This window comes from Salminus brasiliensis, chromosome 3, assembly GCF_030463535.1.
Source record: "Salminus brasiliensis chromosome 3, fSalBra1.hap2, whole genome shotgun sequence".
Classification (NCBI taxonomy): domain Eukaryota; kingdom Metazoa; phylum Chordata; class Actinopteri; order Characiformes; family Bryconidae; genus Salminus; species Salminus brasiliensis.
In genome coordinates this window covers 46480799-46502470 of record NC_132880.1, presented here as the reverse complement: position 1 = coordinate 46502470, position 21672 = coordinate 46480799, and the positions used below count along the sequence as shown (strand labels likewise).

The 21672-nt window shown below is 44.1% G+C and overlaps 1 protein-coding gene across 2 annotated transcripts in view; it reads right to left on the bottom strand.

Moving 5' to 3' along the window:
• Positions 1–223: 223 nt before the first annotated feature.
• The window catches only part of ints1 (integrator complex subunit 1), a 37703-nt gene continuing 16254 nt past the window's right edge, over positions 224–21672 (bottom strand). Inside the window, exons 27-48 of one of the 2 annotated variants that reach the window (XM_072676388.1) lie at positions 20577–20735; positions 20334–20480; positions 20149–20247; positions 19932–20056; positions 18649–18903; positions 18404–18563; positions 16749–16880; positions 11344–11524; positions 9941–10067; positions 9700–9833; positions 9518–9605; positions 8194–8441; positions 5976–6105; positions 5004–5137; positions 4579–4774; positions 2438–2559; positions 2215–2327; positions 2011–2127; positions 1825–1895; positions 1648–1739; positions 829–938; positions 224–639 (exon numbers count right to left, since the gene is read on the bottom strand). In XM_072676388.1, the coding sequence (XP_072532489.1) occupies positions 524–639; positions 829–938; positions 1648–1739; positions 1825–1895; positions 2011–2127; positions 2215–2327; positions 2438–2559; positions 4579–4774; positions 5004–5137; positions 5976–6105; positions 8194–8441; positions 9518–9605; positions 9700–9833; positions 9941–10067; positions 11344–11524; positions 16749–16880; positions 18404–18563; positions 18649–18903; positions 19932–20056; positions 20149–20247; positions 20334–20480; positions 20577–20735 (3056 nt within the window). In that variant the 3' untranslated portion in view covers positions 224–523. The remainder of the gene's footprint in view (positions 640–828; positions 939–1647; positions 1740–1824; positions 1896–2010; positions 2128–2214; positions 2328–2437; positions 2560–4578; positions 4775–5003; positions 5138–5975; positions 6106–8193; positions 8442–9517; positions 9606–9699; positions 9834–9940; positions 10068–11343; positions 11525–16748; positions 16881–18403; positions 18564–18648; positions 18904–19931; positions 20057–20148; positions 20248–20333; positions 20481–20576; positions 20736–21672) is intronic. The other variant, XM_072676389.1, reaches the window with a different exon arrangement.

Below are 21672 nucleotides of genomic sequence, written 5' to 3'. Positions count from 1 at the left end.
TTCGGCAGGGACACAAAGCAGAGAGCAAGCAGAGGGAACTTGGCCTCGCTCATTTGCAGTCATGCAGAACGAGTTCATCACCCTCCTCAGCCGTCCTGAAAGCAGGGAACGGCTCTAAAAACAACAGACTGAAAGAAACCGTGATGCGATTGATGAGAGGACGAAGAAAAGACGACTCTGAATTAGCCAGGTCTAAAAATAAGCAGAACGGCACTCTGGGAAGAACATGTTCAGACACTGTTTGTTTATTACGCAAAGCACTCTAGGAGAAAAAAAAAGCTGGATGATGGATGTTGCCCCCAAAAATTATTAAAATAAAATGCTGCCGAACTATTTTGTCATTTCTTCAACCTTTCTGATCCGTCAGAACACATTTAAAAGCTAATCTAATGAACTGATGTTACACCTGGAACTTATAAAGAGACATAGACACAGCGTAAAGCAGCTAAAACTTTGCAGGACAAAAAAAAAAAAATAATTATATGGTAACAAGAATTGAACAAAAATGGACAAGAACTGAGGTCTAAGTGGTGGCCTCCATGTGCAGGACCTTCATGGACTCGGATAGCATAGAGCTGGTGTCAATCTGGCCGTAGATCCCCACTAAGAAGGCCTTATGGAGCAGAATGTCAGCGTGCTCTGGAGAAAACGAGAAAAGGCAATGGCACAGACTTAGTTAAGCGCTTAAGTAGCGCAGTCACATGAAGATTTTCCTCTCTTTTTCATATGAACCGCGGCCAAGAAAGCAATAAGCCTGAATAAACAAAGCTGGTCAGTTTTCACAGGTTTTTTTTTTTTTTTTTAACAAAAAACTTGTACTTGTGTTACCTTGGCAGAGCAGCACGTATTCTGGAAGGTTCCTCAGGGCTGTTTGGACAACGTCAAAGTTCCCACTGCCCATGCAATACATGAAGGTAGGCAGGAAGTCTGATGCCAGACTATATAATGCAAGATGACAGAAAAAAATTAGTCACCGTCTCTGGTTTTGAGTTCAGAAGCATTTAGAAACTGGACAATCTGGACAAAAGTATTGGGACACCTTCTCGTTTATCATAATTTGAAATATCTCGCTTTTGTTTGTGGAGTAACTCGCTACTGTCCAGGGAAGAATGCGGCTTTCTACTACATTTTGGAGGAGCATTGCTATGAGGATTTAATTGCATTCAGCCACAAAAGTGTTAGTGAGGTCAGGATGTTGTATGATGATGATGATGATGATGATGATAATCTTCAACCCACCTCATCCATGACTCCCCAGCTCTATCCAAAACTATAGGATGAAGCACCATCATCAGTTCCACAATGCTGGGGGGGCTTTATACCCCTCTAGCCTACTCCTGGCATTAGGCAGCATGGTGCCAATAGTTTCATGCTGATAATCTGCCGCAGAGAGTCCTATTCTACTGGCAACATTCCTCTATAGCAACTAGACAAGCTGCGTATGTGCAGATCTGGGTAAGCAATAGGTGCGATTTAAAGTAGCTAAATGCATTCATTAGAAGAAGGGGTGTCCACAGACATTTGGACACCGTGTATTTTTGGACTTCTTAGATTAGACTCAACTTTACTGTCATTAAGAAAATATCGATACAAGCCAGTGAAACTCAGTCAGCATCTAAACAGACGTGCAAAATGGAGATCAAATACCTGGGAGTGTTCTGGATGCAGCGCAACGCCAGGCTGAAGGCCATGTTGCGACACAGTTCCTCGGGCGAGCTCATCAGCCTCTGCAGGTCATTCTGGAAGCATGAGCAGCACATTGTGAGATATCTCATTTTTCATACCATTCTTCCTCAACTGAGAGACTTCATTAATCAGGCTTACAACAAAATACTGGATTATTTCAGGATTCCTCTTGGACTTCTCATCCACCTCCGTTAAGACCTCCAGCACATCTGGGGAAGGAGCAAAGCGTAAAGGTTACTTTTGTCCCATTTGCTAAAGCGCACAAGTCATTAGTGGACGCTGAATCATTACGCCTCTTTCGATTTAAGGCTTTCTATGCCTCACCTTCAATGGCCTCCCCTCTGGAGATCTTCTTCAGGTACTTGGTCATGTCTGCTGAGGTGAGCGGCGTGGAGGCTGAAATACTGACCAGAGGAAGAGAGCCGGCAGATGATTCTTCAGCTGGGAATGTGAGAGAGCGAGGGAGATGATGAGCACACAAATAATAATAATACTAAAAAAAAGAAAAAGAGCAGAGAGGTACAGTACCTGTCTCTTTGTCTTCTGCCGTGATCTCTGAGGATCCTGTCTTCACAGGTAGGGTAAGACCAGCCAGCAGAGACTTCAGCTGCACCAGGTCCGGATTCTCTGAGGAGAGCCCCCTGAAGCGGGAAGTAAAAGTGTGAGTGAGAGAGCACTCAAAACCTAAAACATTCAATAAAACCCAAACTGAGAACCCTGAAATAGCTTAAAAACGAAGGTACAGACTTACTGCAGAACATCCGAGTGCTTCTGAAGATAAGGCACAGCTGCTGCTGCATCGTGGGTTATGTATTTCTGAATGAACTGCACAAATTTGCTGATGATCGGCATACGGGACAATCTCCTGAAGTTCTGCAAGAGAGTCAGATTCCACATCAGTGTTGATGGTATGTATAAAATGACCATGTATTTTATGACATAGGAGGAAACTTCAGCTTCTGGATTCAACACACCTGATTCAGCTGAGAGACTGATTAGGGACCCTTGTCCCTAATGGATCAGGTGTGTTGGATCAGGGAATAGTGGAACTGTGAGGTGCTGTGGGCCGCCAGGAGCCGAATTATGAAACACTGATCCATACTTATCTATATACTTATCTATTATTTTAACTTTAGTAGCTAAAACTTTATTTATCTATTCTTTAGAATAATAATGTTCCTGTCCATGCATACAGGGCTATTTCTAAAATTAATGTTTTTTTTCCTTTGCATTTTTTGGCATCCTTACCATATTTAAAAATGCTGGTTCAGGTCACCGAAAGCTCTCCAAAAGTGAGATTTTTCGAACGCCAACTTAAAGTGCCCACTTGCACTTGGTCAATGCTGTTTTGCTGTGGCAAGCTGTAAGAGCCTGTATCTACCTACCCAATAACACGTGTGTTTCTGTCTTATCTGTAGTAGTAGATTGGATTGCAAATGTAAATAATTTAGCTAATTAAGATCATTTAAATAACCAGCGTGTGAAATTTGACGTTTCTCAATGTTTCTCTTTGTGATAATACAACACAGAAACACGGTTCTACCATTTCTCAAATTTTTTGAGACTCCGCCCTTTCCATTGCATCTTATTGTCAGATTGTACGGGACCTACATACATACATACATGTTTTCACAAAAAATATGAAGAATTTCTCAAGTCTGACTTGAGTTTTTCAGGTTTAGGGTTAGAGCATCTCGTCACTCAGTGCTCTGGGTTACATGGGCTTGTTCCAGAGAGAGTTGAGGTTGTTATGAACAGTCTGATATAAAACATCAGTATTATCTCATATGCAAGTGCCTTTAAATGAGAATTTAAAAAGATAATTACGGCAATCAACACACACACACCTTGTTTTTTTTGTTTTAGTTCAAATTCTTTGAGACTTTTAGATACAGACATGCTGTCACGTCCCCTGTTACTGCAGCTTCACGCTTCAAATTTCACTCAATAAACCCAAAGTTCCTCTCAAGGTGTTTTGACATTCTAGGTGAGACTTTTCAAGTCGCCGTTGTGTTCTTGAGTGGACAGAGAGATTTTACTTTAAAATAGGGAAGAAAACTGTGTGTGTGTTTTTGTGTATTACTCAAATACATGTCAGTGAGTTTTTGCATGTAATCCTATTAGAACAGGTGCAGGTAAACATAAATACAGTAAAAAGTAGCAAGAAAAGAAGAAAGTAGGCTTGGTGAGATCTTATGAGCTAGTCTGAAGAACAGAGCTCAGTTCCTCCAGGTATCTCCCAGACGCCCCCCAGTCCAGCCAGCACAGCGTGGAGGATGTGTTCAACTCCATCAGCAGCAGCAGCAGCAGCAGCAGCAGCTCACCTGATTTACCATCATTAAGCCCTGATTTACCACCAAACCAGGTGTTGATCTGAGGAGAACTCTAAATAACACTAGACTCCATGAGAGAGGAGAACTTTGAAGACAGTGCTATTACAGCGCTATTACACAGGTGCTTAAAATTTCTGCAATGTACTGTGTGTGTATACACAGATCACAGCTGATCATCAACTTAAAAACATTTGATCCAAATGCTAAGGTGACCATACTTTTGTTTTCATAAAAGTGGACACTGAGGACACACAGGTATCCACCGTAGTTAGGATGTCGTGGCTGGGCGTGGTTCAAGTAGGTTCAAGTAGGTCTAAGTTGTAGGTTGACCTGAAAGGAGCTGATTTGGTCATACAGGCTATTGTGGCTATTTATTGGTCTTTTGCTAAATGAGTCAATGTGTGTACAACTAAGGCCTACTTGAAACCCCCAAGTCACGACATCCTAAACACAGAGGATACCTGACCTGTGTGTCGCCAGTGTCCCCTTTTTGTTTTTTGGTCATATTCATACGAACACAAAAAGCACATCTTGAATCAACGGATTCAATGAAACCTACCTGCATGACTTTAATGAAGGAGAGAAGACAGTCCTGCAGCGCCCTCTGGTGGTCTGAGTGGAAGACCAACGGCTGCAGCAGCTCCAGAATGGCCAGCACGTCGCTGAAGAAGGTCAGGTGGTGCTGCTGCCGCCTGAACTCCTGAAGGTTTAGGTGGATCCGGCCATGCAGTAGGGCAGCGATCATGGGTAGGTGCCTGAGGAAAGATGGCACATTGACCTGCTTACTCATACAGAACTTACAAGCATCCCCAAAATGTTAACTCTGTGTACAATAAAAAAGAAAAAAAGTAGATGCCAACTGACATGCAATTAATTAATAAATTAGGCAATAAATTAATGCTACAAGCTCACTTTGGGCCCGAATATTCCTTTAACCCCTTTAGAATTCTGTAAATTATAATAGTGTGGAACAATATGGTGCACCTAAGCAGAAGTACGGGGTGGGACACCGCTAGCTTCCTGCAGGCGAGGTTGGCATCGGAAGCACGGCTCTCAGTTGATTTGGACTCTCCCGTATCCGCCAGAAGAGTGATGAGACGATGCACCAGAACGTCCAGCTGGAAGAACATATAAACACAGACACATGCTTACTTCTCTTTAATTGGAGTCCAATTTACAGTATTTTGCCCTAGATCTACCTGATCAGTTAAGATACACTACATGGACAAAAGTATTGGGACACCTGCTCAAAATCAGGGATCTTGCACAGTTCCACTGCTCCACAGCTCAATGCTGGGGGACTTTATACCCCTCTAGCCCACACCTGGCATTACGCAGCATGGTGCCAATAGTTTGTCATGTTTATCTGCTCCAGAGAGTCCTATTCTATTGGCAGTACTTCTCTGCAGGGACAAGACAAGCTGTGTTTGTGCATTTGCACATCTGTGTCAGCAATGGGTGCAACTTAAAGTAATGCATTCATTAGAAGAGGTGTCCACAAATATTTGGACATATAATGTATGTTTGGTCTACAAAGCCTGTGCTAGTTTTTAGTCTTGCAGTGGAGCTAAGTGACCAACAGCTCACGAGTGATTGAGGACAATTACGCTCTACCACAGAGTGACCACGCACTCTATTTCTTTGAGCAATGTCATAGAAGAACCAATTTTGCTTCCATGAAGAACCATGTTAATAACGGAGCTGTGAGCTTTGAGTGTTCTGGCCTTAAACTGTACTGAATTATTAGGTGATATCAAACAGCCTTGCTTTTGTGGTTTCTAACACTCTCCAAGATACTGTTATCTATACAAATGGCCAAAAGTACAGACACTGTCCAGCTGCCCAAACTGGATTCAGCTACAGGATGAATTATGCAAATTTCATCTCTCTCCAAACATCAACGTTCATCAATTTGCCTTTATTTTTTTGCCACATTCTTGTCCTTTAAGCAGGTACCTTGCAGGTGCTTCCATCGGCAGCAGCCTCGCCGCTAAGGGTAGCGTCAGGCATGGACACATGCTGGATGACCTCGGGGAAGTGCAGGTAGATCTGCAGCAGCAGGTTCTCACACCTCCTGCTCATCACACTGCAAAAGACAAGAACACGGGACTTCAATATGAAGGGTGGAGAGACACCTCAGAAGTAAGTGCTGGTCTAAAACACCTGAGGTGCTAGGTTTCTAGATTTATAAATAAATAAATAAATAAAATAAAATAATAAAAAAAACAACCTTTAAGCTCATAAAGAAAGCAGTCACCCCGCTCTGCTCTTTCTAACTGGGTCAGACCGAAGCCAGGACAGACAAACTAAAGAGTCCAGGGGGACAAAGGATAATGCCAAAGAACACAGATGGGACAGAAAAGCCCTGCTCTGGAAGGAGGAAGGCAATAAATACCAACCAGAGATGACAAAGTAGTCTCAACAAAGCCTGCGTGTTATTACTTCTTTAAAAGAACACACACCAATAACAGCTGGCCCAAAGTTCGAACCCCGCTCCTTTACCATGCTTTGGAGGCTAATTGTGGCTTACCCGTACTAATCTAGTATTGTTCTCACAAGCAGCTCGACGCAAAGAGAGCGCGCCAAGCCGGCAGAGAGCCGTTTATCCCACACAAGGCCAAAACAGTCGCTTTGTGCCCTGGTTCTTGTGTCTTCTGCCCACCCTCATTTTCACCGCCAGCTGCTAGACAGCTTAGTCGGACTTAAAACACTGCGACTCTCTCCGTTAATTTCCTCCACCCGACCTTGGCCAAAGTCTTTTCCTCGTTAAGGAGCTTTAAGAACCAAAGGCATGATGATGAAAGAGGGGCTGGCCTTCGCAAAAAAGGAGCTGCCCTGTGATCTTGGACAGGCCCCCTTCGAGGACCCAGTCGCAGCTCGGGCAGGAGGAAGAGGCCAGAGAATTAATCCCCCTCTGCCTTCATCAGTCTGCGGCGAGCGAGCCTCCCAAGATCAGAGCAAGGGGGCAACTTTTCTCGATTCTCATTTCACACCACAAGAGCTAATTACGCGGGGCGGGCCGCTCACAAACGAGATGGAGGAGCAGGAGGAGTATCTGTGGTGAGTGGGAACACATCGGCACATTCATCTGCTTTGTGGAGGGGCAGCAGAGTGAGGGTCTGCAGCAGCGCAGTGTGTTTAACGCAGATGCCTTTACTCTGAAGCTGGACCTGGGCAGAAGACCTCAATTTTCATTAAAGGAGATATATTTTACTGGACATGCGGCACACTGAGGCTGGATTCCACACCCTGGCCAGCAGATCACATTGTACTAAGGGAGCCTTTGGGCAAGACTCTTAATGCTATATTCAACTTCCTTGTAACACGATTAAACAGATCATTTAAAGTCTCTCTAGATAAGAGTTTCTGTCAAAGGCTGGAAAAGTAAGTCATTTTACAGCTTTTGAAGAAAAAGGCTATTTTCTAGGTTTCTAGGATTCTGTAAGTTAATGACCACTGCTCATCACAAAATCAATAATCATGGAGGAGGCAGGGTAGGGGACAGGGACACTGTGTAGTGGTAGGGAGTCCTTTTCACTATCCAGTGACTAGGTTGAGACTGGGTCAAATCAAATTTATTTGTATGGTGCTTTTTACAACTGGTGTTGTCACAATGCAGCTTTACAAAATCAGTAATAAGTAAAAGACAAGAAATCAATATCATAAAAGGACATGAAAAATCTCGAATGAGGGGTGTTCAGGTCAGTTTCTGGAGTATTGCTGTGTGTCTTGGCAACGGAAAACACAGGAGGAGCTCCACTGCTTGAAAACCGCCTAGGCAGATGTTCATTGCTATCTTGGCAGTGAATTGTCAACACAGGCGCGTGCAGCCCAACGCTCAAACACCCCCCCACGCTTTACACCACTGACATAGCAACCCACCAAGGTCAGTCAGACCGCACCTGGCTCTTAAAGGGATGTCAAGAGACACACTGATTGGTTTATTACTGCACGCAATGCCCAACAAAAAACACACCCATGATTAATAAAGAAACTCAGTATATGACTTTTGAGCATATTTATGAGATGTGCAAAGCGAATTTTCCCGTCGTTACCATAGCAAAGACACACCGACACGCCCCCTACATCAAGCTGGGCCTTTAATGTGTTAATGTGTTAACAGGTAAATGCAGTGCTATAACATATCCCTCTGCTGGGACTCAGGAAACCATACCTGTCTCCCCACTTCTTGATACAGTTGATAAGGTACTCGGACACCTTGCGGACGCTCTGCAGGTCGCCGTGGCAGCAGCTGTGGAGCAGGGGTAAGCGAGACTGGATGAGGGAGCAGGAGGCCTGATCAAGAGTGTCTTTGGCCTGGCCCGTGTCCCGCCAGCTCAGCTCTGACTCACACAGAATCAGGTCCACGAGACTGATGAGTTCGTCAGAGGTCAGCTTCAACACAAACTTCTCTGTGCGCTTCTGTGAGGACAGAAGGGTTATTAAAGCAAAGGACAAAGGAAAATGGAGTTTTTTTATTTTAGTGAGGAATGATAAAAGTATTATGCCTGTAATCCATTACGTTTAATTTGAAAGTGACCATTCTTCTGACCATTTTCTACTGTGGTGAACAAGACCATTAAACATAGCTGGGAACGAAAGACAGCTGTTAGTAAGGCTGAAGGTTCTGATCCGGTTAGGCCTTTAGTTTTTAGTTTTTTTTTTATTCCTAGATTTTAATTCTCAGGTCAAATTAAACACAGAATCAGTTTTCAGGACCTTAGGGCTCTCTGGATGTTCAATGATGCTGCATGAGAAGCAGTTTATTAACATACTAGCTTATTATATATATATTTTATATATTTAATATCATTTTCTTTTAGCTTTCAAAGTGTATAAACATCATAAATAATTTAAAAAGTACTAAGTAAATTAAAAAGACAAACAAATGTAAATACTTTAAGACTTTACTTTAAAATACTTAAGATACAAGATTTGTTTGTATTTATTCATTTACATTCGGTCTGGTTGAGTGGGTTGTCCTTACTGTAGTCAGTAAACGGTTAGTAGATTTGATGAAATGCTTTAGTGTTATTATAGTCGAGACATTTTTTTTTTCCCTGAAGTTACACGACTACTGATTTCACATTTCAACATGAATAACTGTGCCTGCTTTCCATTTCTGTGCAATGCATTTTTTGGCAAGTGCCAGGTAGCACTGTGTGACAGGGACTTTCTACACTGCTAAAAATAAATGTGCTGCTACTAGTGCAATTCAGGTTCCATAAAGAACCATGTTTGCAAATAACTTTTAAATTGGTTAAGAACGTGTACATCAAGCAACCTAAAAAAAGGTTCTTCACATTCTTCTCCCTTCTTCTCCTCAACTAACCAAAAAAGGGTTCTTCTATGGAATTTTATAAGTGTAGCACGAAAATGGGAATTGGATCTGATTAAAAAATACTAAAAAAAACTAACCTTATAAGAACCTTATAACAGCTGGCTTTCAAACTTTCCTTTATTTTTCTTCAGCTGTTTTCCTAATCGCTGAGTCATACCTGTGGAGTTTTCTGGTCCCTGCCCTGCCAGATGCGAGGAATGTGACTGCAGGCCCATAGGAAGTCCAGAGCTGAGGAGGGGTCCACCCTGAAAAACAAACATCACATCACTCACTCACACTCTGCCCCGTGTAAAGCATTAGGTGGCAGGTGGGGTGGAAGTGAGCACTCAGCACTCTCACCTGTGCTCTCTGGGTCTGTTGAGTAGCGAGCTGATGCACTGGTGCAAAGTGCTCCAATTAGACTGGTGAGTGAGCAGGGCCAGCAGGTAGGGCCTGTAGGAGGGGGCCACGCACACTCCTCCAGCTTTACCCTGCTGGAACACACGAACACACGAACACACATAAAAACAATAAATGAATATCAAATATTAAATACAACTGTAACATGTGCTGAGCAACAAGTGAACTCGAACAGAGGTACCTTATTTAAAGAGAAGAGCAGCTTCTGCTGGAGGTCCGAGCAGACGGAGGTCACCTCAGGGTCAAGGAGCTCAAGCCAGTCAACCAACAGGCCTGAGCTGGAACCAGGTCTTTTTGCCTCCAAGCTCCTGGCAGGCAAATCACACTCTTCATTAAAAATCACATTAGCTCTTTCTAGTACAGCACACTTTATCAAGTATGATAGTCAACCTTCACATTTAACCCCTGTGATTAGAACAGTGATGACACACACCCCGAATGGTGGGTGAGATGCGTCCATCTGCAGAGCCAGAGAGCCAGCTGCAGTTCTGGACCGGCAGTTTTTATACCAGGCCAAGACGAGCCGCAGCTTTAAAAGGGAATGCTGTGGTTCTTGGTCTATAGAAACTGCCCAAATACCATCATTTAAGTAATCAAAGCTTTATCAAACGTCTTAATGTGCAAATGTTTGTGGACACCCCTTCTAATGAACGCATGTAGGTACTTTAAGTTGCATCCATTGCTGACAAAGATGTGTACATACACACACAGCTTGTCTAGTCCCTGTAGAGAAGCACTGCCAACAGAATAAGCCTCTCTGGAGCAGATGAACACAAACCTATTGGAACCATGCTGCCTAATGCCAGGCGTGGGCTAGAGAGGTATAAAGCCCCCCCTCAGCATTGAGATGTGGAGCAGTTTGAAAAACTGTGTTCTCTGGAATGATGGATGGTGGATGCTCTATCAAATACTGTCTGGATGAGTTGGGGATGATGATGGGTGTGGCGATCATCATCAGCCAACATCCTGACCTCACTAACGCTCTTGTTGCTGAATGCAATCAAGTCCTCACAGCAATGCTCCTTCAAAATCTAGTAGAAAGCCTTCTTCTTTGGACAGTAGAGACAGTTACTCCAACAAAAGCAGGATCAGCTCTTTTTTTAACCTTAACTTTGAAAAAGACAATAAAGAGGCATGTGTCCCCAAACTTTTGTCACATACTTGGACTGTAATTGCCACAGCATTTAAGGTGGAACGTTTAGTAATGGAGTGAGGCTGAGTAAAAGTAACAACAACAACAGATTCTCTACTATGGATCTAGATATGCGTCTGGCTTTCCGGCCCTGCAGATGGCTGGGACGGCTAACCCAGGGAGCAAATGGGGATTAAGTGCCTTACCCAGTTGGACCAATATACAATATACAGTAATTAAAAGGCACCTTTACACTATACACGTTTATCTGTCTATCCACGGTCAACAAGTACAGTGAAAGACTAAAAACAGGTAAACCAGCTCGACCTACACAGGTCACACCTGCTCACCTGCTTCCTGTTGCTCCTGGTAACTACATCAGCAGCGACCTGGAAACCCTCCCTCCCTGAAAACCTAGCAGTGTGACTCACGCCTCACTCTGTATTGCTTACACTTTAGAGTCCGTCTCCATCTTCACCCCTCTCTCCTCCGTCTCCTGCAGCAGCAATGAGATCACCATGGCAACAAGGTTGGCTGTGTTGCCCGGCGCTCCCGTCTCCGTGCCGGCAGTCATGAGCAGGGACAGCAGCTCCTCCAGATATGGGGACTTCACCTCCATTAGACCCTGTAGGACTGGTAAGTAAGCACACACACACACACACACACACACACACACACACACAGGTCAAAACTTTTAGAACACCACAGTTTTTTTTTTTCAGTAGTCCACTAGCATCTTAGCAATGACGACCCAACTGCCACTCCACCTGCAGTTGAACCTGCAGCTCCAGGTCTTTTCTCCACGGCTGAAAATGACACTCGGTGCAGTGTTAAGCTGAGCTGCCAGGTGACCCGCCTATCACACTAGCTGCTGTTGACTCTCTGAAACTCATGGATTTGCGTGTGTAAGATCTCTTCCTGTACCAGACCTCTGTAGTTTTTTAAGTCTTCTGATTGTGTAGGAGACTGTCCTCACCACACTCTGTCTTTATCAGGAGTTTCTCTAAAGGAAAGAGCTCCACTCTTAAGAGTTAGAATGCTTTGTCTGTGTTAGGGCTCTTTTTCTAGCCATTATGAGAGCAGTCTGAAGGTGCAGCGTTGTGTAAATAGTGTGACAGAGCTGTAACACGGCAGTTCAACGCGGCTTTTATACAGATGAAGGGTTTGTAAAGAGTATGCACTGATTTTCAAAGCTTAATTTTAAGTTGTGAACCAAAGAGGTTCTCTAAAAAGGCCTTTTCTTTAAAATCGTACTTAGTTTTTCAATTTTTTAGTTTGCAGTTGATACCATTTGATTTTACTGGAGTTTGTACCATTTAAAGTTATTCACTTATTATAGTGTTCTAGAGCTGGCCAACACAATGATATTTCATCGCATTGTGATACACAGTATGCTTTTCTGAGCATATCAAGGATATCGTCCACGCTTAAAAATCGCTGACCAGCTGTATGTTTCATTACAGCGAGTGTAATTAGTCTGGTGTATGTTGGTGAAATGCAGCTGATTCTGAACAGAAATCACTGTACTCAGTATTAGTGATGCACCTATCCATCGTTTTCTGTTCTGATACGTTAACGTTGCCTATGGGCTGATACCCACTGTTGAATTATTAATGAATTAATTATGGGGGCAGTGGTGGCTCAGCGGTTAGAGTGCCGGGTTATCGATAACAGGGTTGTGGGTTCAATTCCCGGGCTTGGCAAGCTGCCACTGTTGGGCCCTTGAGCAAGGCCCTTTACCCTCTCTGCTCCCTGGGTGCTGGAGTTGGCTGCCCACCGCTCTGGGTGTGTGTGTACTCACTGCCCCTAGTTCACTAGTGTGTGTGTGTGTGTGTGTGTGTGTGTGTGTGTGTGTGTGTGAGAGAGTGTGTGTGTGTTCACTACCACAGATGGGTTAAATGCGGAGGACACATTTCGCTGTACAGTGTACGCTGTACATCTTTACCTTTAAAATCATATACCTGACCATCTGAGAGAGACTTAAGGCATCAGGATTGACGTAATTATTACTTTACTAACTTTATTAAACAATCTATAACAAATGAACACAAATATTAATTAACATGATTTCTGATTATTGGTCACTAAAATGAATATCTGTGCTGGACCTCTGCACAGTGTTGTCTGGGCTCAGGACTTTTATTCTGAAATTTGAAGTCTGTGAGACTAAAGAGGAGCGAGCAGCCCCTCCCTTCTCGGTTGTCCTTATATGGAAGATGAGCTGGATTACTCACTGATAGTTGATGACGGGTTGAGGCACTATGCTGGTTATATAGGGGGAGTCTTGCTGTTTGCTATGTTATGTGTATGATGTCTGTAGGTTACTCTGATCCTGGGTTATGAAGCCTAGAAAACCGGTGGTGCGAGAATCGGGTTCCTTGAATAGATCGGCCCTTTGAATCAGACTAATTATCCGATACTCGATCCAGTTAATATATTTATAGTATTGGGACCGATATCCCATCCTAGTATTGAATCAGTGCATCCCTGCTCAGTACGGGAGAGTATTTGAACAGCGTTTTTAGGAATCTGTTGCTACTGATGCATTTTTTCTGCGCTCACGTGTAGCGCCATAAATATCATGGATCATTAAAATGACTTTAAATATCGTGATATAATACGTTTGACCACACAGCCCAGCTCTGGTGTGTTCCTAAACTTTTGACCAGTAGCGTATAACACCATCACATCCACTTTCTGCTGTTTCTCAATCTCCTCTTGTGAAACCCGTCCAGGTTCCAGACTGGAAAACAAAAATCCAGCAAAAAAAAACAAAAAAAAAACCACATACAACACAATGCCAATCCCACACAATAAAACCAGAAACCGCTATAATTGTGTTCTCCAGCAAACCTCTAACGACACTTTAAAAAAGGAGGTTTCGGCCTGTACAGGGGCCAACGTGGCGCTCCCTGGATGTAAACAAGTCTGAACAGGCCCGAAGAGGTCGCCGCTTTCCCTGCGTGTGGCTGGTTCTGTTTCAGATGACACACACACTAAAGTCATAAAACAGATAAACACTGCAGTCTGGAGAAGCTGAGTAATACTGCCGTCAGCTCCAGCAGCAACATGTGGAGTTAAGCTGTCTGCCATGAAGACACTGCGGACTGCAGAGGCTCGTCTTTACCGGCCCTTCGCCTTGAGAGGCTAAAACAAGTAGTTCTCAAGTACCTGGTTCTAAAACCCCACTTGTGGCAGGTGACTTGAGCTGACGATCAGGAATGAGAAACACAGGAACACCAGGCCAGGAACACCAGGCCAGGAACAGCAGGCTCAGAAGCTCTGTAGCGTTGAGGCCAGGTCAACTGAAACACAGCTGGCAGAAGACGTACCCGCAGTTCCTTCACAGTTCTTCATCTTATAAGGACCCTGAGGAACCTGGTACTGCAGTGCTTTTGGGAAACTTGCTCCCGAGTCGTGATTTCTCTCAACCCAGTCCTCAGACAGGGGAAAAAGGCATGGTGCCCTCGACTGGCTGACAAGCTGTCATCAACTATCAGAGTAATCCAGCCTGGTTTTCCTTATAAGGAGAACCGATAAGGGAGGGGCTGCTAGCTCCTCTTTAGTCTAACAGACTATGAATTTATTATATATTACATATTTATTATATATATTATTTCAGAATAAAAGTCCTGAGCACAGTTATTCTATTTTAGCGACCAATAAACAGAAATTGGGTTCATTTTGTTTGTTATAGGTGCTAACGAGGTCGTCATGAGCTTTATTATTGAAATCAACAATATCCTAACAGGTCTGACGGCACATGTATCCATACGAAAATGTACAGTACAGAGGTCACGGATTAGGTGCATGTAGTCATATGTAGAACACACAGTACACAGCTGGATAAGGATTGCTGAAAGTACTGCAGAACCAAATTTCACAAGCACTAGTCCACCCAAAAACATTACGCTGCAGGCAAAATTTGAACGTGCCTGATACTGTGGGAACTGTAGTGGATTAACGAGTTACGCTATGGTATCGTATTTTACGCCTTTTCTCTGTCTCCATCTCCCTCACAGGGAGAACAGCTCACATCGGTTCAGGGATCTTTATCTCTCGCTGTTCTGTTCGCTGTCAAATGACTGAAAATAAACAAGTGCTTCCGATATTCTGGCCTCTTCCCAGTTTTATTTTGACTAATGAAATCATGGTGAATCAGATGAGGACGTGCAGCTTGTGGAACAAACCGGAGCTTGACTGTTCAGTACAGTGTGAGGTCCAAACCATGATGAGAACTGAACTGTGAGTTATGCGTACCGTTACACCGCTACAACACCCATAATGCATTACGGCAGCCAACTGGAATCCTCCAAAGGGAAGCGAGACACAGACACTGAACAGAGCAGTGAGAGTTGGTTTGGCAGTGACTATTCAGATAATTGTGAACTGTTCACAACCCGCCATCGGTGCCATGTCAGCGTGTCGGTGTCAGAATGCTCAACAAGTGAGGATCTTTGCCTGCAATTATTTACCTAGTAGGAAATCCTACGGATACACCAAGAGAGATTCTCAGATTTGAGGATGAAGTCGGCATTTCACTGAAGCATTTCTGGAGGACCATCAACATGCCAATGACATAAAGTAAAACAAACACAGCGACAGATGTATAATGACGAAGTAGAGGTACTTCACTGCTGTACTTAAGTACTAAAATGCTGTATCTGTTCTCTACTGGAGTATTATGGTAGTACTCTGGTACATATACAGGCCAGGTATTGACCATAAATTACACCTGCCCGTCAATAAACACATTTAAAAAAAGTCATAATATGAAGCGATGGGTTTCTACACCAGCCGCTGTCTGAAGAAGTCAAGGATGATTATGAAGGACTCCACCCACCCAAGCCACTGCCTGTTCTCACAGCTGCCCAGCGGCAGGAGGTACAGAAGCTTGAAGACCAGAACCGGTCGGTTTAGAGACAGCTTCCATCCTCGAGCAGTCAGGCTGCTGAATGAACAATAGCTGTGGACTGTGGACCTCATCTGTACCATCACACCTTCTCCCCATACAAACACACTGCACCCAGCACCTACCCTATGCACAGTCACACACAGCACCCATAAAGACTTTTCCCCACCCACCCACACTACACCTAAACTCATACCCATTCAGTGCCTTTTGTAAATAATGTAAACATTTAGATTCTATCAAACCTGTACATTTAACTGCTTTTACCAGTGCAATACTTCTAAATAGAGAGTATGTATAATGTGTACATTTGTATAATATAAGTTAATGTCTAAATATTCAGTATTTCTATTTTGTAAATTTGTATTATTTTTTAGTACCACTGTGAGGGACGATGCACCCACGTTTTTCACTCACCTTTACACCTGTGTAATGTGACGTGACAATAAAAGTGATTTGATTTGTTTTCCGAAGAATAAGAAACCTGCTTCATTTAATGGCTTAAAAGATGGGCGTCAAAATGAGCCAATGAGACAAAAAAGGCCATTATAGAAAAATGTTAACACTCTAAGGCTTATCACACCCTGAGTTGTATTACTCAGTAACTACAGGGACATCTGTACAAACTTGTGAAGCTATTTTTTTGATAACAGAAGTTTGAAATAACACTTTCGGCCCACCGGTGGTCTATTAGCTGTATAAGGGGTTAATATTCCTCATTAAGACCAAAGCATTAATGGTAAAGATTCAATGTTCCCATTACAGAACTTCCCCTGGGTGATTTTACCACTTATATACATCAACATACCCATTGCTGAGTGCTGAGGTTAAGGCTAGCTATGAAATGAACCACGATGGAACTCCATAAATTTCTAATTCACAAAGCCCAGAAGTTCTATCAACATATGCAAGCCTCCCACGGACAAGAAATTATGGGTGAGCTACCTTTAATAACGAGCTCAGGCTCAGCGTTGCATCTCTCTCCAGCCTTCAGCGAAGCGATGATGCCCCTCACGGCCACTTCTGCATCCCGCCTGTAAGCCAGAGCCTCTCCCAGGTGGAGGAAGCCTGTGCGGACTAATACAATCACAGCAGAGATGAAATTGGACAATTAAAAGGGTCAGTTCATGACTGAAGGCTGCTTATCAGCATAGAAGCACTAGTGTCAAGTGTAGTGTTGAGTATTGTGGTCTCCAGACTGACTTCTGTATTTAGTAGCATCTAAGATTAGAGGGACCTTTTGGACTCTAATCTATACAAACTTCAATGGAGATGTAAAACTCCAAAATCATTTTTTTTGCCCCTTATCCAATCTGATCAGAGTACATTAATGCCAAGTATGGTCCGATACCAATCTGATCCAATCTTTGGGTTTCTGAAATAGTTTAGACAGACAGTTTAAGTAAGATCTGCTGCTGCAGGGTTGAATATGTCCGTTTTCCTCCTCCACTAGGCTTTAAACATGCTGTTCAGAGCTGGTTTAAAACCAGGGAAAGCCTGCAGCTGTCCTGCTGGTAAAACTTTTTTGTGGTGCCATGATGGTTTAATTTCTACTCAGCCGTAAATCAAGTAAAGAGGTTTAGGAAGTGTATTTCCCCACATGGTTTAGGTGGTATCAGCAAAACTGGCAGAACACAAACACATAGCTGGTCCACACTGCAAACATCTACTAGTTCTGTTACCTTCAGAGAACACTACTTATTACTGCTGTGGGCTGTGAACAATGTCCATTACCAGCACCAGGGGGCATTCTGCTAGAACAGTGTTTCTCAACCTGGTCCTGGAGGCTCACCACTGCCCTGCAACCCTCTGGAGTCAAACAAACGAGCCGGCGCATCAAATCTGATCTAGTGATAAAAGCTGATTCTTTAGAGCCCACCTTCTCCATTGCATCTGTAGCTAAGAGGCTATAAAGATGGGTCAAGAGACTCGTCTCTGTCTCGCACTGGTGGATTTGCATGTCCGTCTTCTGCCTCTCGCTGTTTATATATACGATGTTATTCAAACATCCCACTGCTTTAGTGAACCTGAGACTCTGGTACACCCATTTCAAGCACCAAAACATTTTGTACACTTGATGAAATTCTAAAATCTGACTTACAGTTTTTAGCTTTTCAGATTATCTCTTCACACAGTGATCTAGGTCACATGGGGTCTGATTATATTGAAAGAGCTGAGATTCTGAACAGTTTGATATAAAACAGGTGGATTTTATCTAATATGAAAGCGCCTTTAAAGATGAATTTAAGAAAATATGCAAAAATCAAGAATATGACCTTAGACTCCAGAGGCTTGGAGACTGAATAACGGGCTGGTAATAAGCTGATTAGTTGAATCAGGTCTGTTGAAAGCAGGAAAAACACCTTTTGTGCCTTCAGGACCAGGGTTGAGAAATTCTATGCTAAAACACAGTGGCGAAAACAAAGGATCGGAATTGGACTGGGCTTAAAAAAGCCTGCCTATCTATCTGTCTGTCTAGCTATCTCTCTTTCACTATTAGGTATGTTACCTCTTTGCATGCTAGAGCTATGTACACAGACTGCTCTTCAGCCCTACATGTGGAGCTCACTGTTAATTAAACAGGAGTGTGGAGTAATCACCATCAGTGATGCGGTGCTTGTGTGAGTACTGGGCTGCCAGAGACTTCAACAGGGTGTTGAGGGGACCTGCTTCCACCGCAGAGCTTTCCAACCACGTCAACATCTGCATGATCACTTTAAAGAAGAGCGAGGCGAACGCCACATCCTGAGACATCAGCCGCTGATGGGCGAAGAGAGACAGGACAGTCAGATACGATGAGAAGGTAAATAATACTCGGGTACCGTGTCCACACTTGCTCACTTACCTGGTAGAGGTGCAGCTGGCGCAACAGAGGACACGAGAGGGCATGGCTGTGGTGCATCGCCATGACCAGAGCTCCAGCATGGGCAGAGCTAAGCAGGGCAGCCAGGGCCTGAAGGAGGCGTGCGGCAGCGCTGCCCTGCTGGCCGTGCCCCTGCCGAGCCCGCAGAACCTCCTGAGCCAGGGTCTGCTGTAGGGCCAGAGCCAGTGGGCGGGCAGGAGGTGTGGGCCAGCGTGGGTCCACCTTCAGAGGGAACAGCTGTACACAGAGAAATCAGAAACACAAGATTTGACCCATATGACCCTTGTTTACTTACAATGCAAAAGGAGCACTTAATGTACACTACAGGTCAAAAGTTTTAGAACACCCCTAGTAGCGTGTCCAGCCGTCCACTGGCAGTGCCGTGTGGCCCAGGCAAGCCTGTTTTTCTTATTTTACCATCGAAGCAATGACTTTTTTCCTGCCACTCCACTTGCAGTCGAACCTGCAGCTCCAGGTCTTCTCTTCACAGCTGAAACTGAGACTTGGTCCAGTGTTGAGCTGAGCTACACAGCTGTCATGTGACCTGCCTATCACACGAGCTGATGTTGCCTTCGGATGCTGTTGTGGATTTGAGTGGGTCAGACCTCTTCCTGTACCAGACCTTCCTTCTAAAGTTTTTTTTCTTCTAAAGACTTCTTCTAAGACTTCTAAAGAGTCTTATGATGGTGTAGGATACCGTCCTCACAACACTCTGGCTAAAGGAAAGAGCTTCACTGTTAGAATCATCTCTGTAAATGTGTTTAGACATTTTTTTTTTAGAGTGTCCACACTTTTAAGATGGTCCCTTACTGTCTTCGGGGCCTGCTGTTTCAGCGATTCTGGCTATTTTAATATGGTATATAGGTAATATGGAAAAAATCAGGGACTTACAAAATATAATGACTCTAGTTTGTTCAGTTTTCTGCCACAATTTAGAAAATGTTATTTTCTCAGATTTCTGATTTTTAGGACATTGTTTGAGAGCAGGAGGAGGGGCGAAATCTCTGGACATTATATATATATAACTGTAAAATTAGTGTCATTCGTCATAAATCAAAATTTTCTTGTCACTTTTGGTTTAGTTCTCGTCTCGTAACACAACTGGTTCAATTCAATAAAGGGTTGATCCCAAAGTAATGAAATGGGGGGGGTATACTCGCTTAATGTAGGCTAGAATTAATTTCACATTGACCATCAGTGTATCAAGGCTGCACTGCAATGACTCTCAGTCAGCACCTCTTAGTCCTATATTTAATAGGGCGCACCTGTAGCAGGACGCCAGCGAGGTCATCTTCAGGGCCAATGACAGGGACCGGACCCAAGGTTCTCATCTTCACTGAGCCGTGGGGCGTCTCTACTGTGACCTTAGCCCTGCTCACCTCTGCACTGTCTGTAAGGCAAAAAAACAAACAAACACAGTCTATCCATGCAGCAGGGTGGATATACAGCGATTACAAATACGCGCTCTGAATGATAACTTACCTCTCCGGGGAGGAAGTGAAGCACTGAGTAAGCTGTGGAAAGTGTGCCCTCCGGTGGCACCTCTCTCATGCTGCACCTCCACCAGATGAGCCATGTAGTCTATCACAGAGAAACATTGTTAAGCATCAACACTACTTCGACATGATCATCAATAAAAGAGATAGAGAGATCAAAAAAGCCCTCACTCTTGTCCATGATGTTCTGCTCCAGTGTCTGCGGGTCATGGGAGACAGCCTGGTCCAAGTACTGCAGCAGTTTGCTCATGCTGGACACAGGGATGCCGAAGGACTGCACAAACAGCAGAAGCTGCTGCGGCTCCAGATCCTGCAATGCTGGAAGGAGCGAGGGGGAGAATGAGCATTAATGGAACGTGGTGCATGCTCATGACCTCACAGGAGCTCAGCCAGAGACCGGTAGTACCTGCTTACCTGCATCAACTAATCGGGAGACCTCTGAGCGAATCATCCTCAGTTTCAGCCAGTCAGGCAACAGAAGAGCCTCCTCGGAGGTGTCCACCAGGAAGGCAGTGGGAAGGGGCTTTTTATCTGGGAACCAGATGTCTAGCAGAATATAGAAGTCACTTTCGCCTGAAGTAAACAAAAGCAAAACGAGCAGTGAAGGACGTTTCAATCGAAAGGTTTATTTCAGATGCCCCCCCCCCCCCCCCCCATACATATTCTTCCCATCATATGCAATGCTCCCAACACACGCCTCCTACAACACATGCACAGCTAGCCAGCACCTTTTTTGCAGAATTGCAATGCTGCAATGCTGCAATGCTACGTCACTGGGCAAACACTGCAGGAAACAGCAAATGTGTACCTGGCTGTGATGCATCGGCTAGTAGATGCCAGTGCCTGCCGGCCAGCACTGCACTGCACTGGAGAGATGTGGGGGGAAAATTGCAATCTAGAGAGCAAGGCCAATTGTGTTCTCTCTGGACCCCGGCTGCCAATGGCTAGCAGCGTGGTCCCTAATGGTGCCCCAAGCCCTGCGTTCCTCCTCCAAGTCTGCACTAAGGTGATGTTCAGTAACATACACACTTATAATGCCAAGTCTGTGAGAGAGCCAGGTTTAAAAACATTGAAGTAAGACAGACTAATGTATGTTATCTGGAGTGGACCAATAAAGTCACTTTTTCAATACTATTATTATTAATATTTTCTTTCTTTGCTTACACAGCTCAGAAAGAACTCACACTTGGACTGGTCGCAGCTGCTGTTGAGATAGAACTGTGCAGTCCTCGCCAAAGGGTTTAGAAAAGGAAAGTTAGAGGGCGGTTGTGAACACCCTTTAGATCGCCATGAGAAATGGGAAACTTTAGAGCCAAACAAAATGGTTCAGTGGTTAGAACACCGGGCAAGCTGCCACTGTTGAGCTCTTGAGCAAGGTCCTTCATCCTCTCTTCACTCCAGGCACCCCAGCGATGGCTGCCCACTGCTCCGGGCATGTGTTTTCACTGTCACTGCATGTGTTTGATCACTGGTGTGTGTGTGTGTGTGTGTTTACTGTACGGATGGGTTA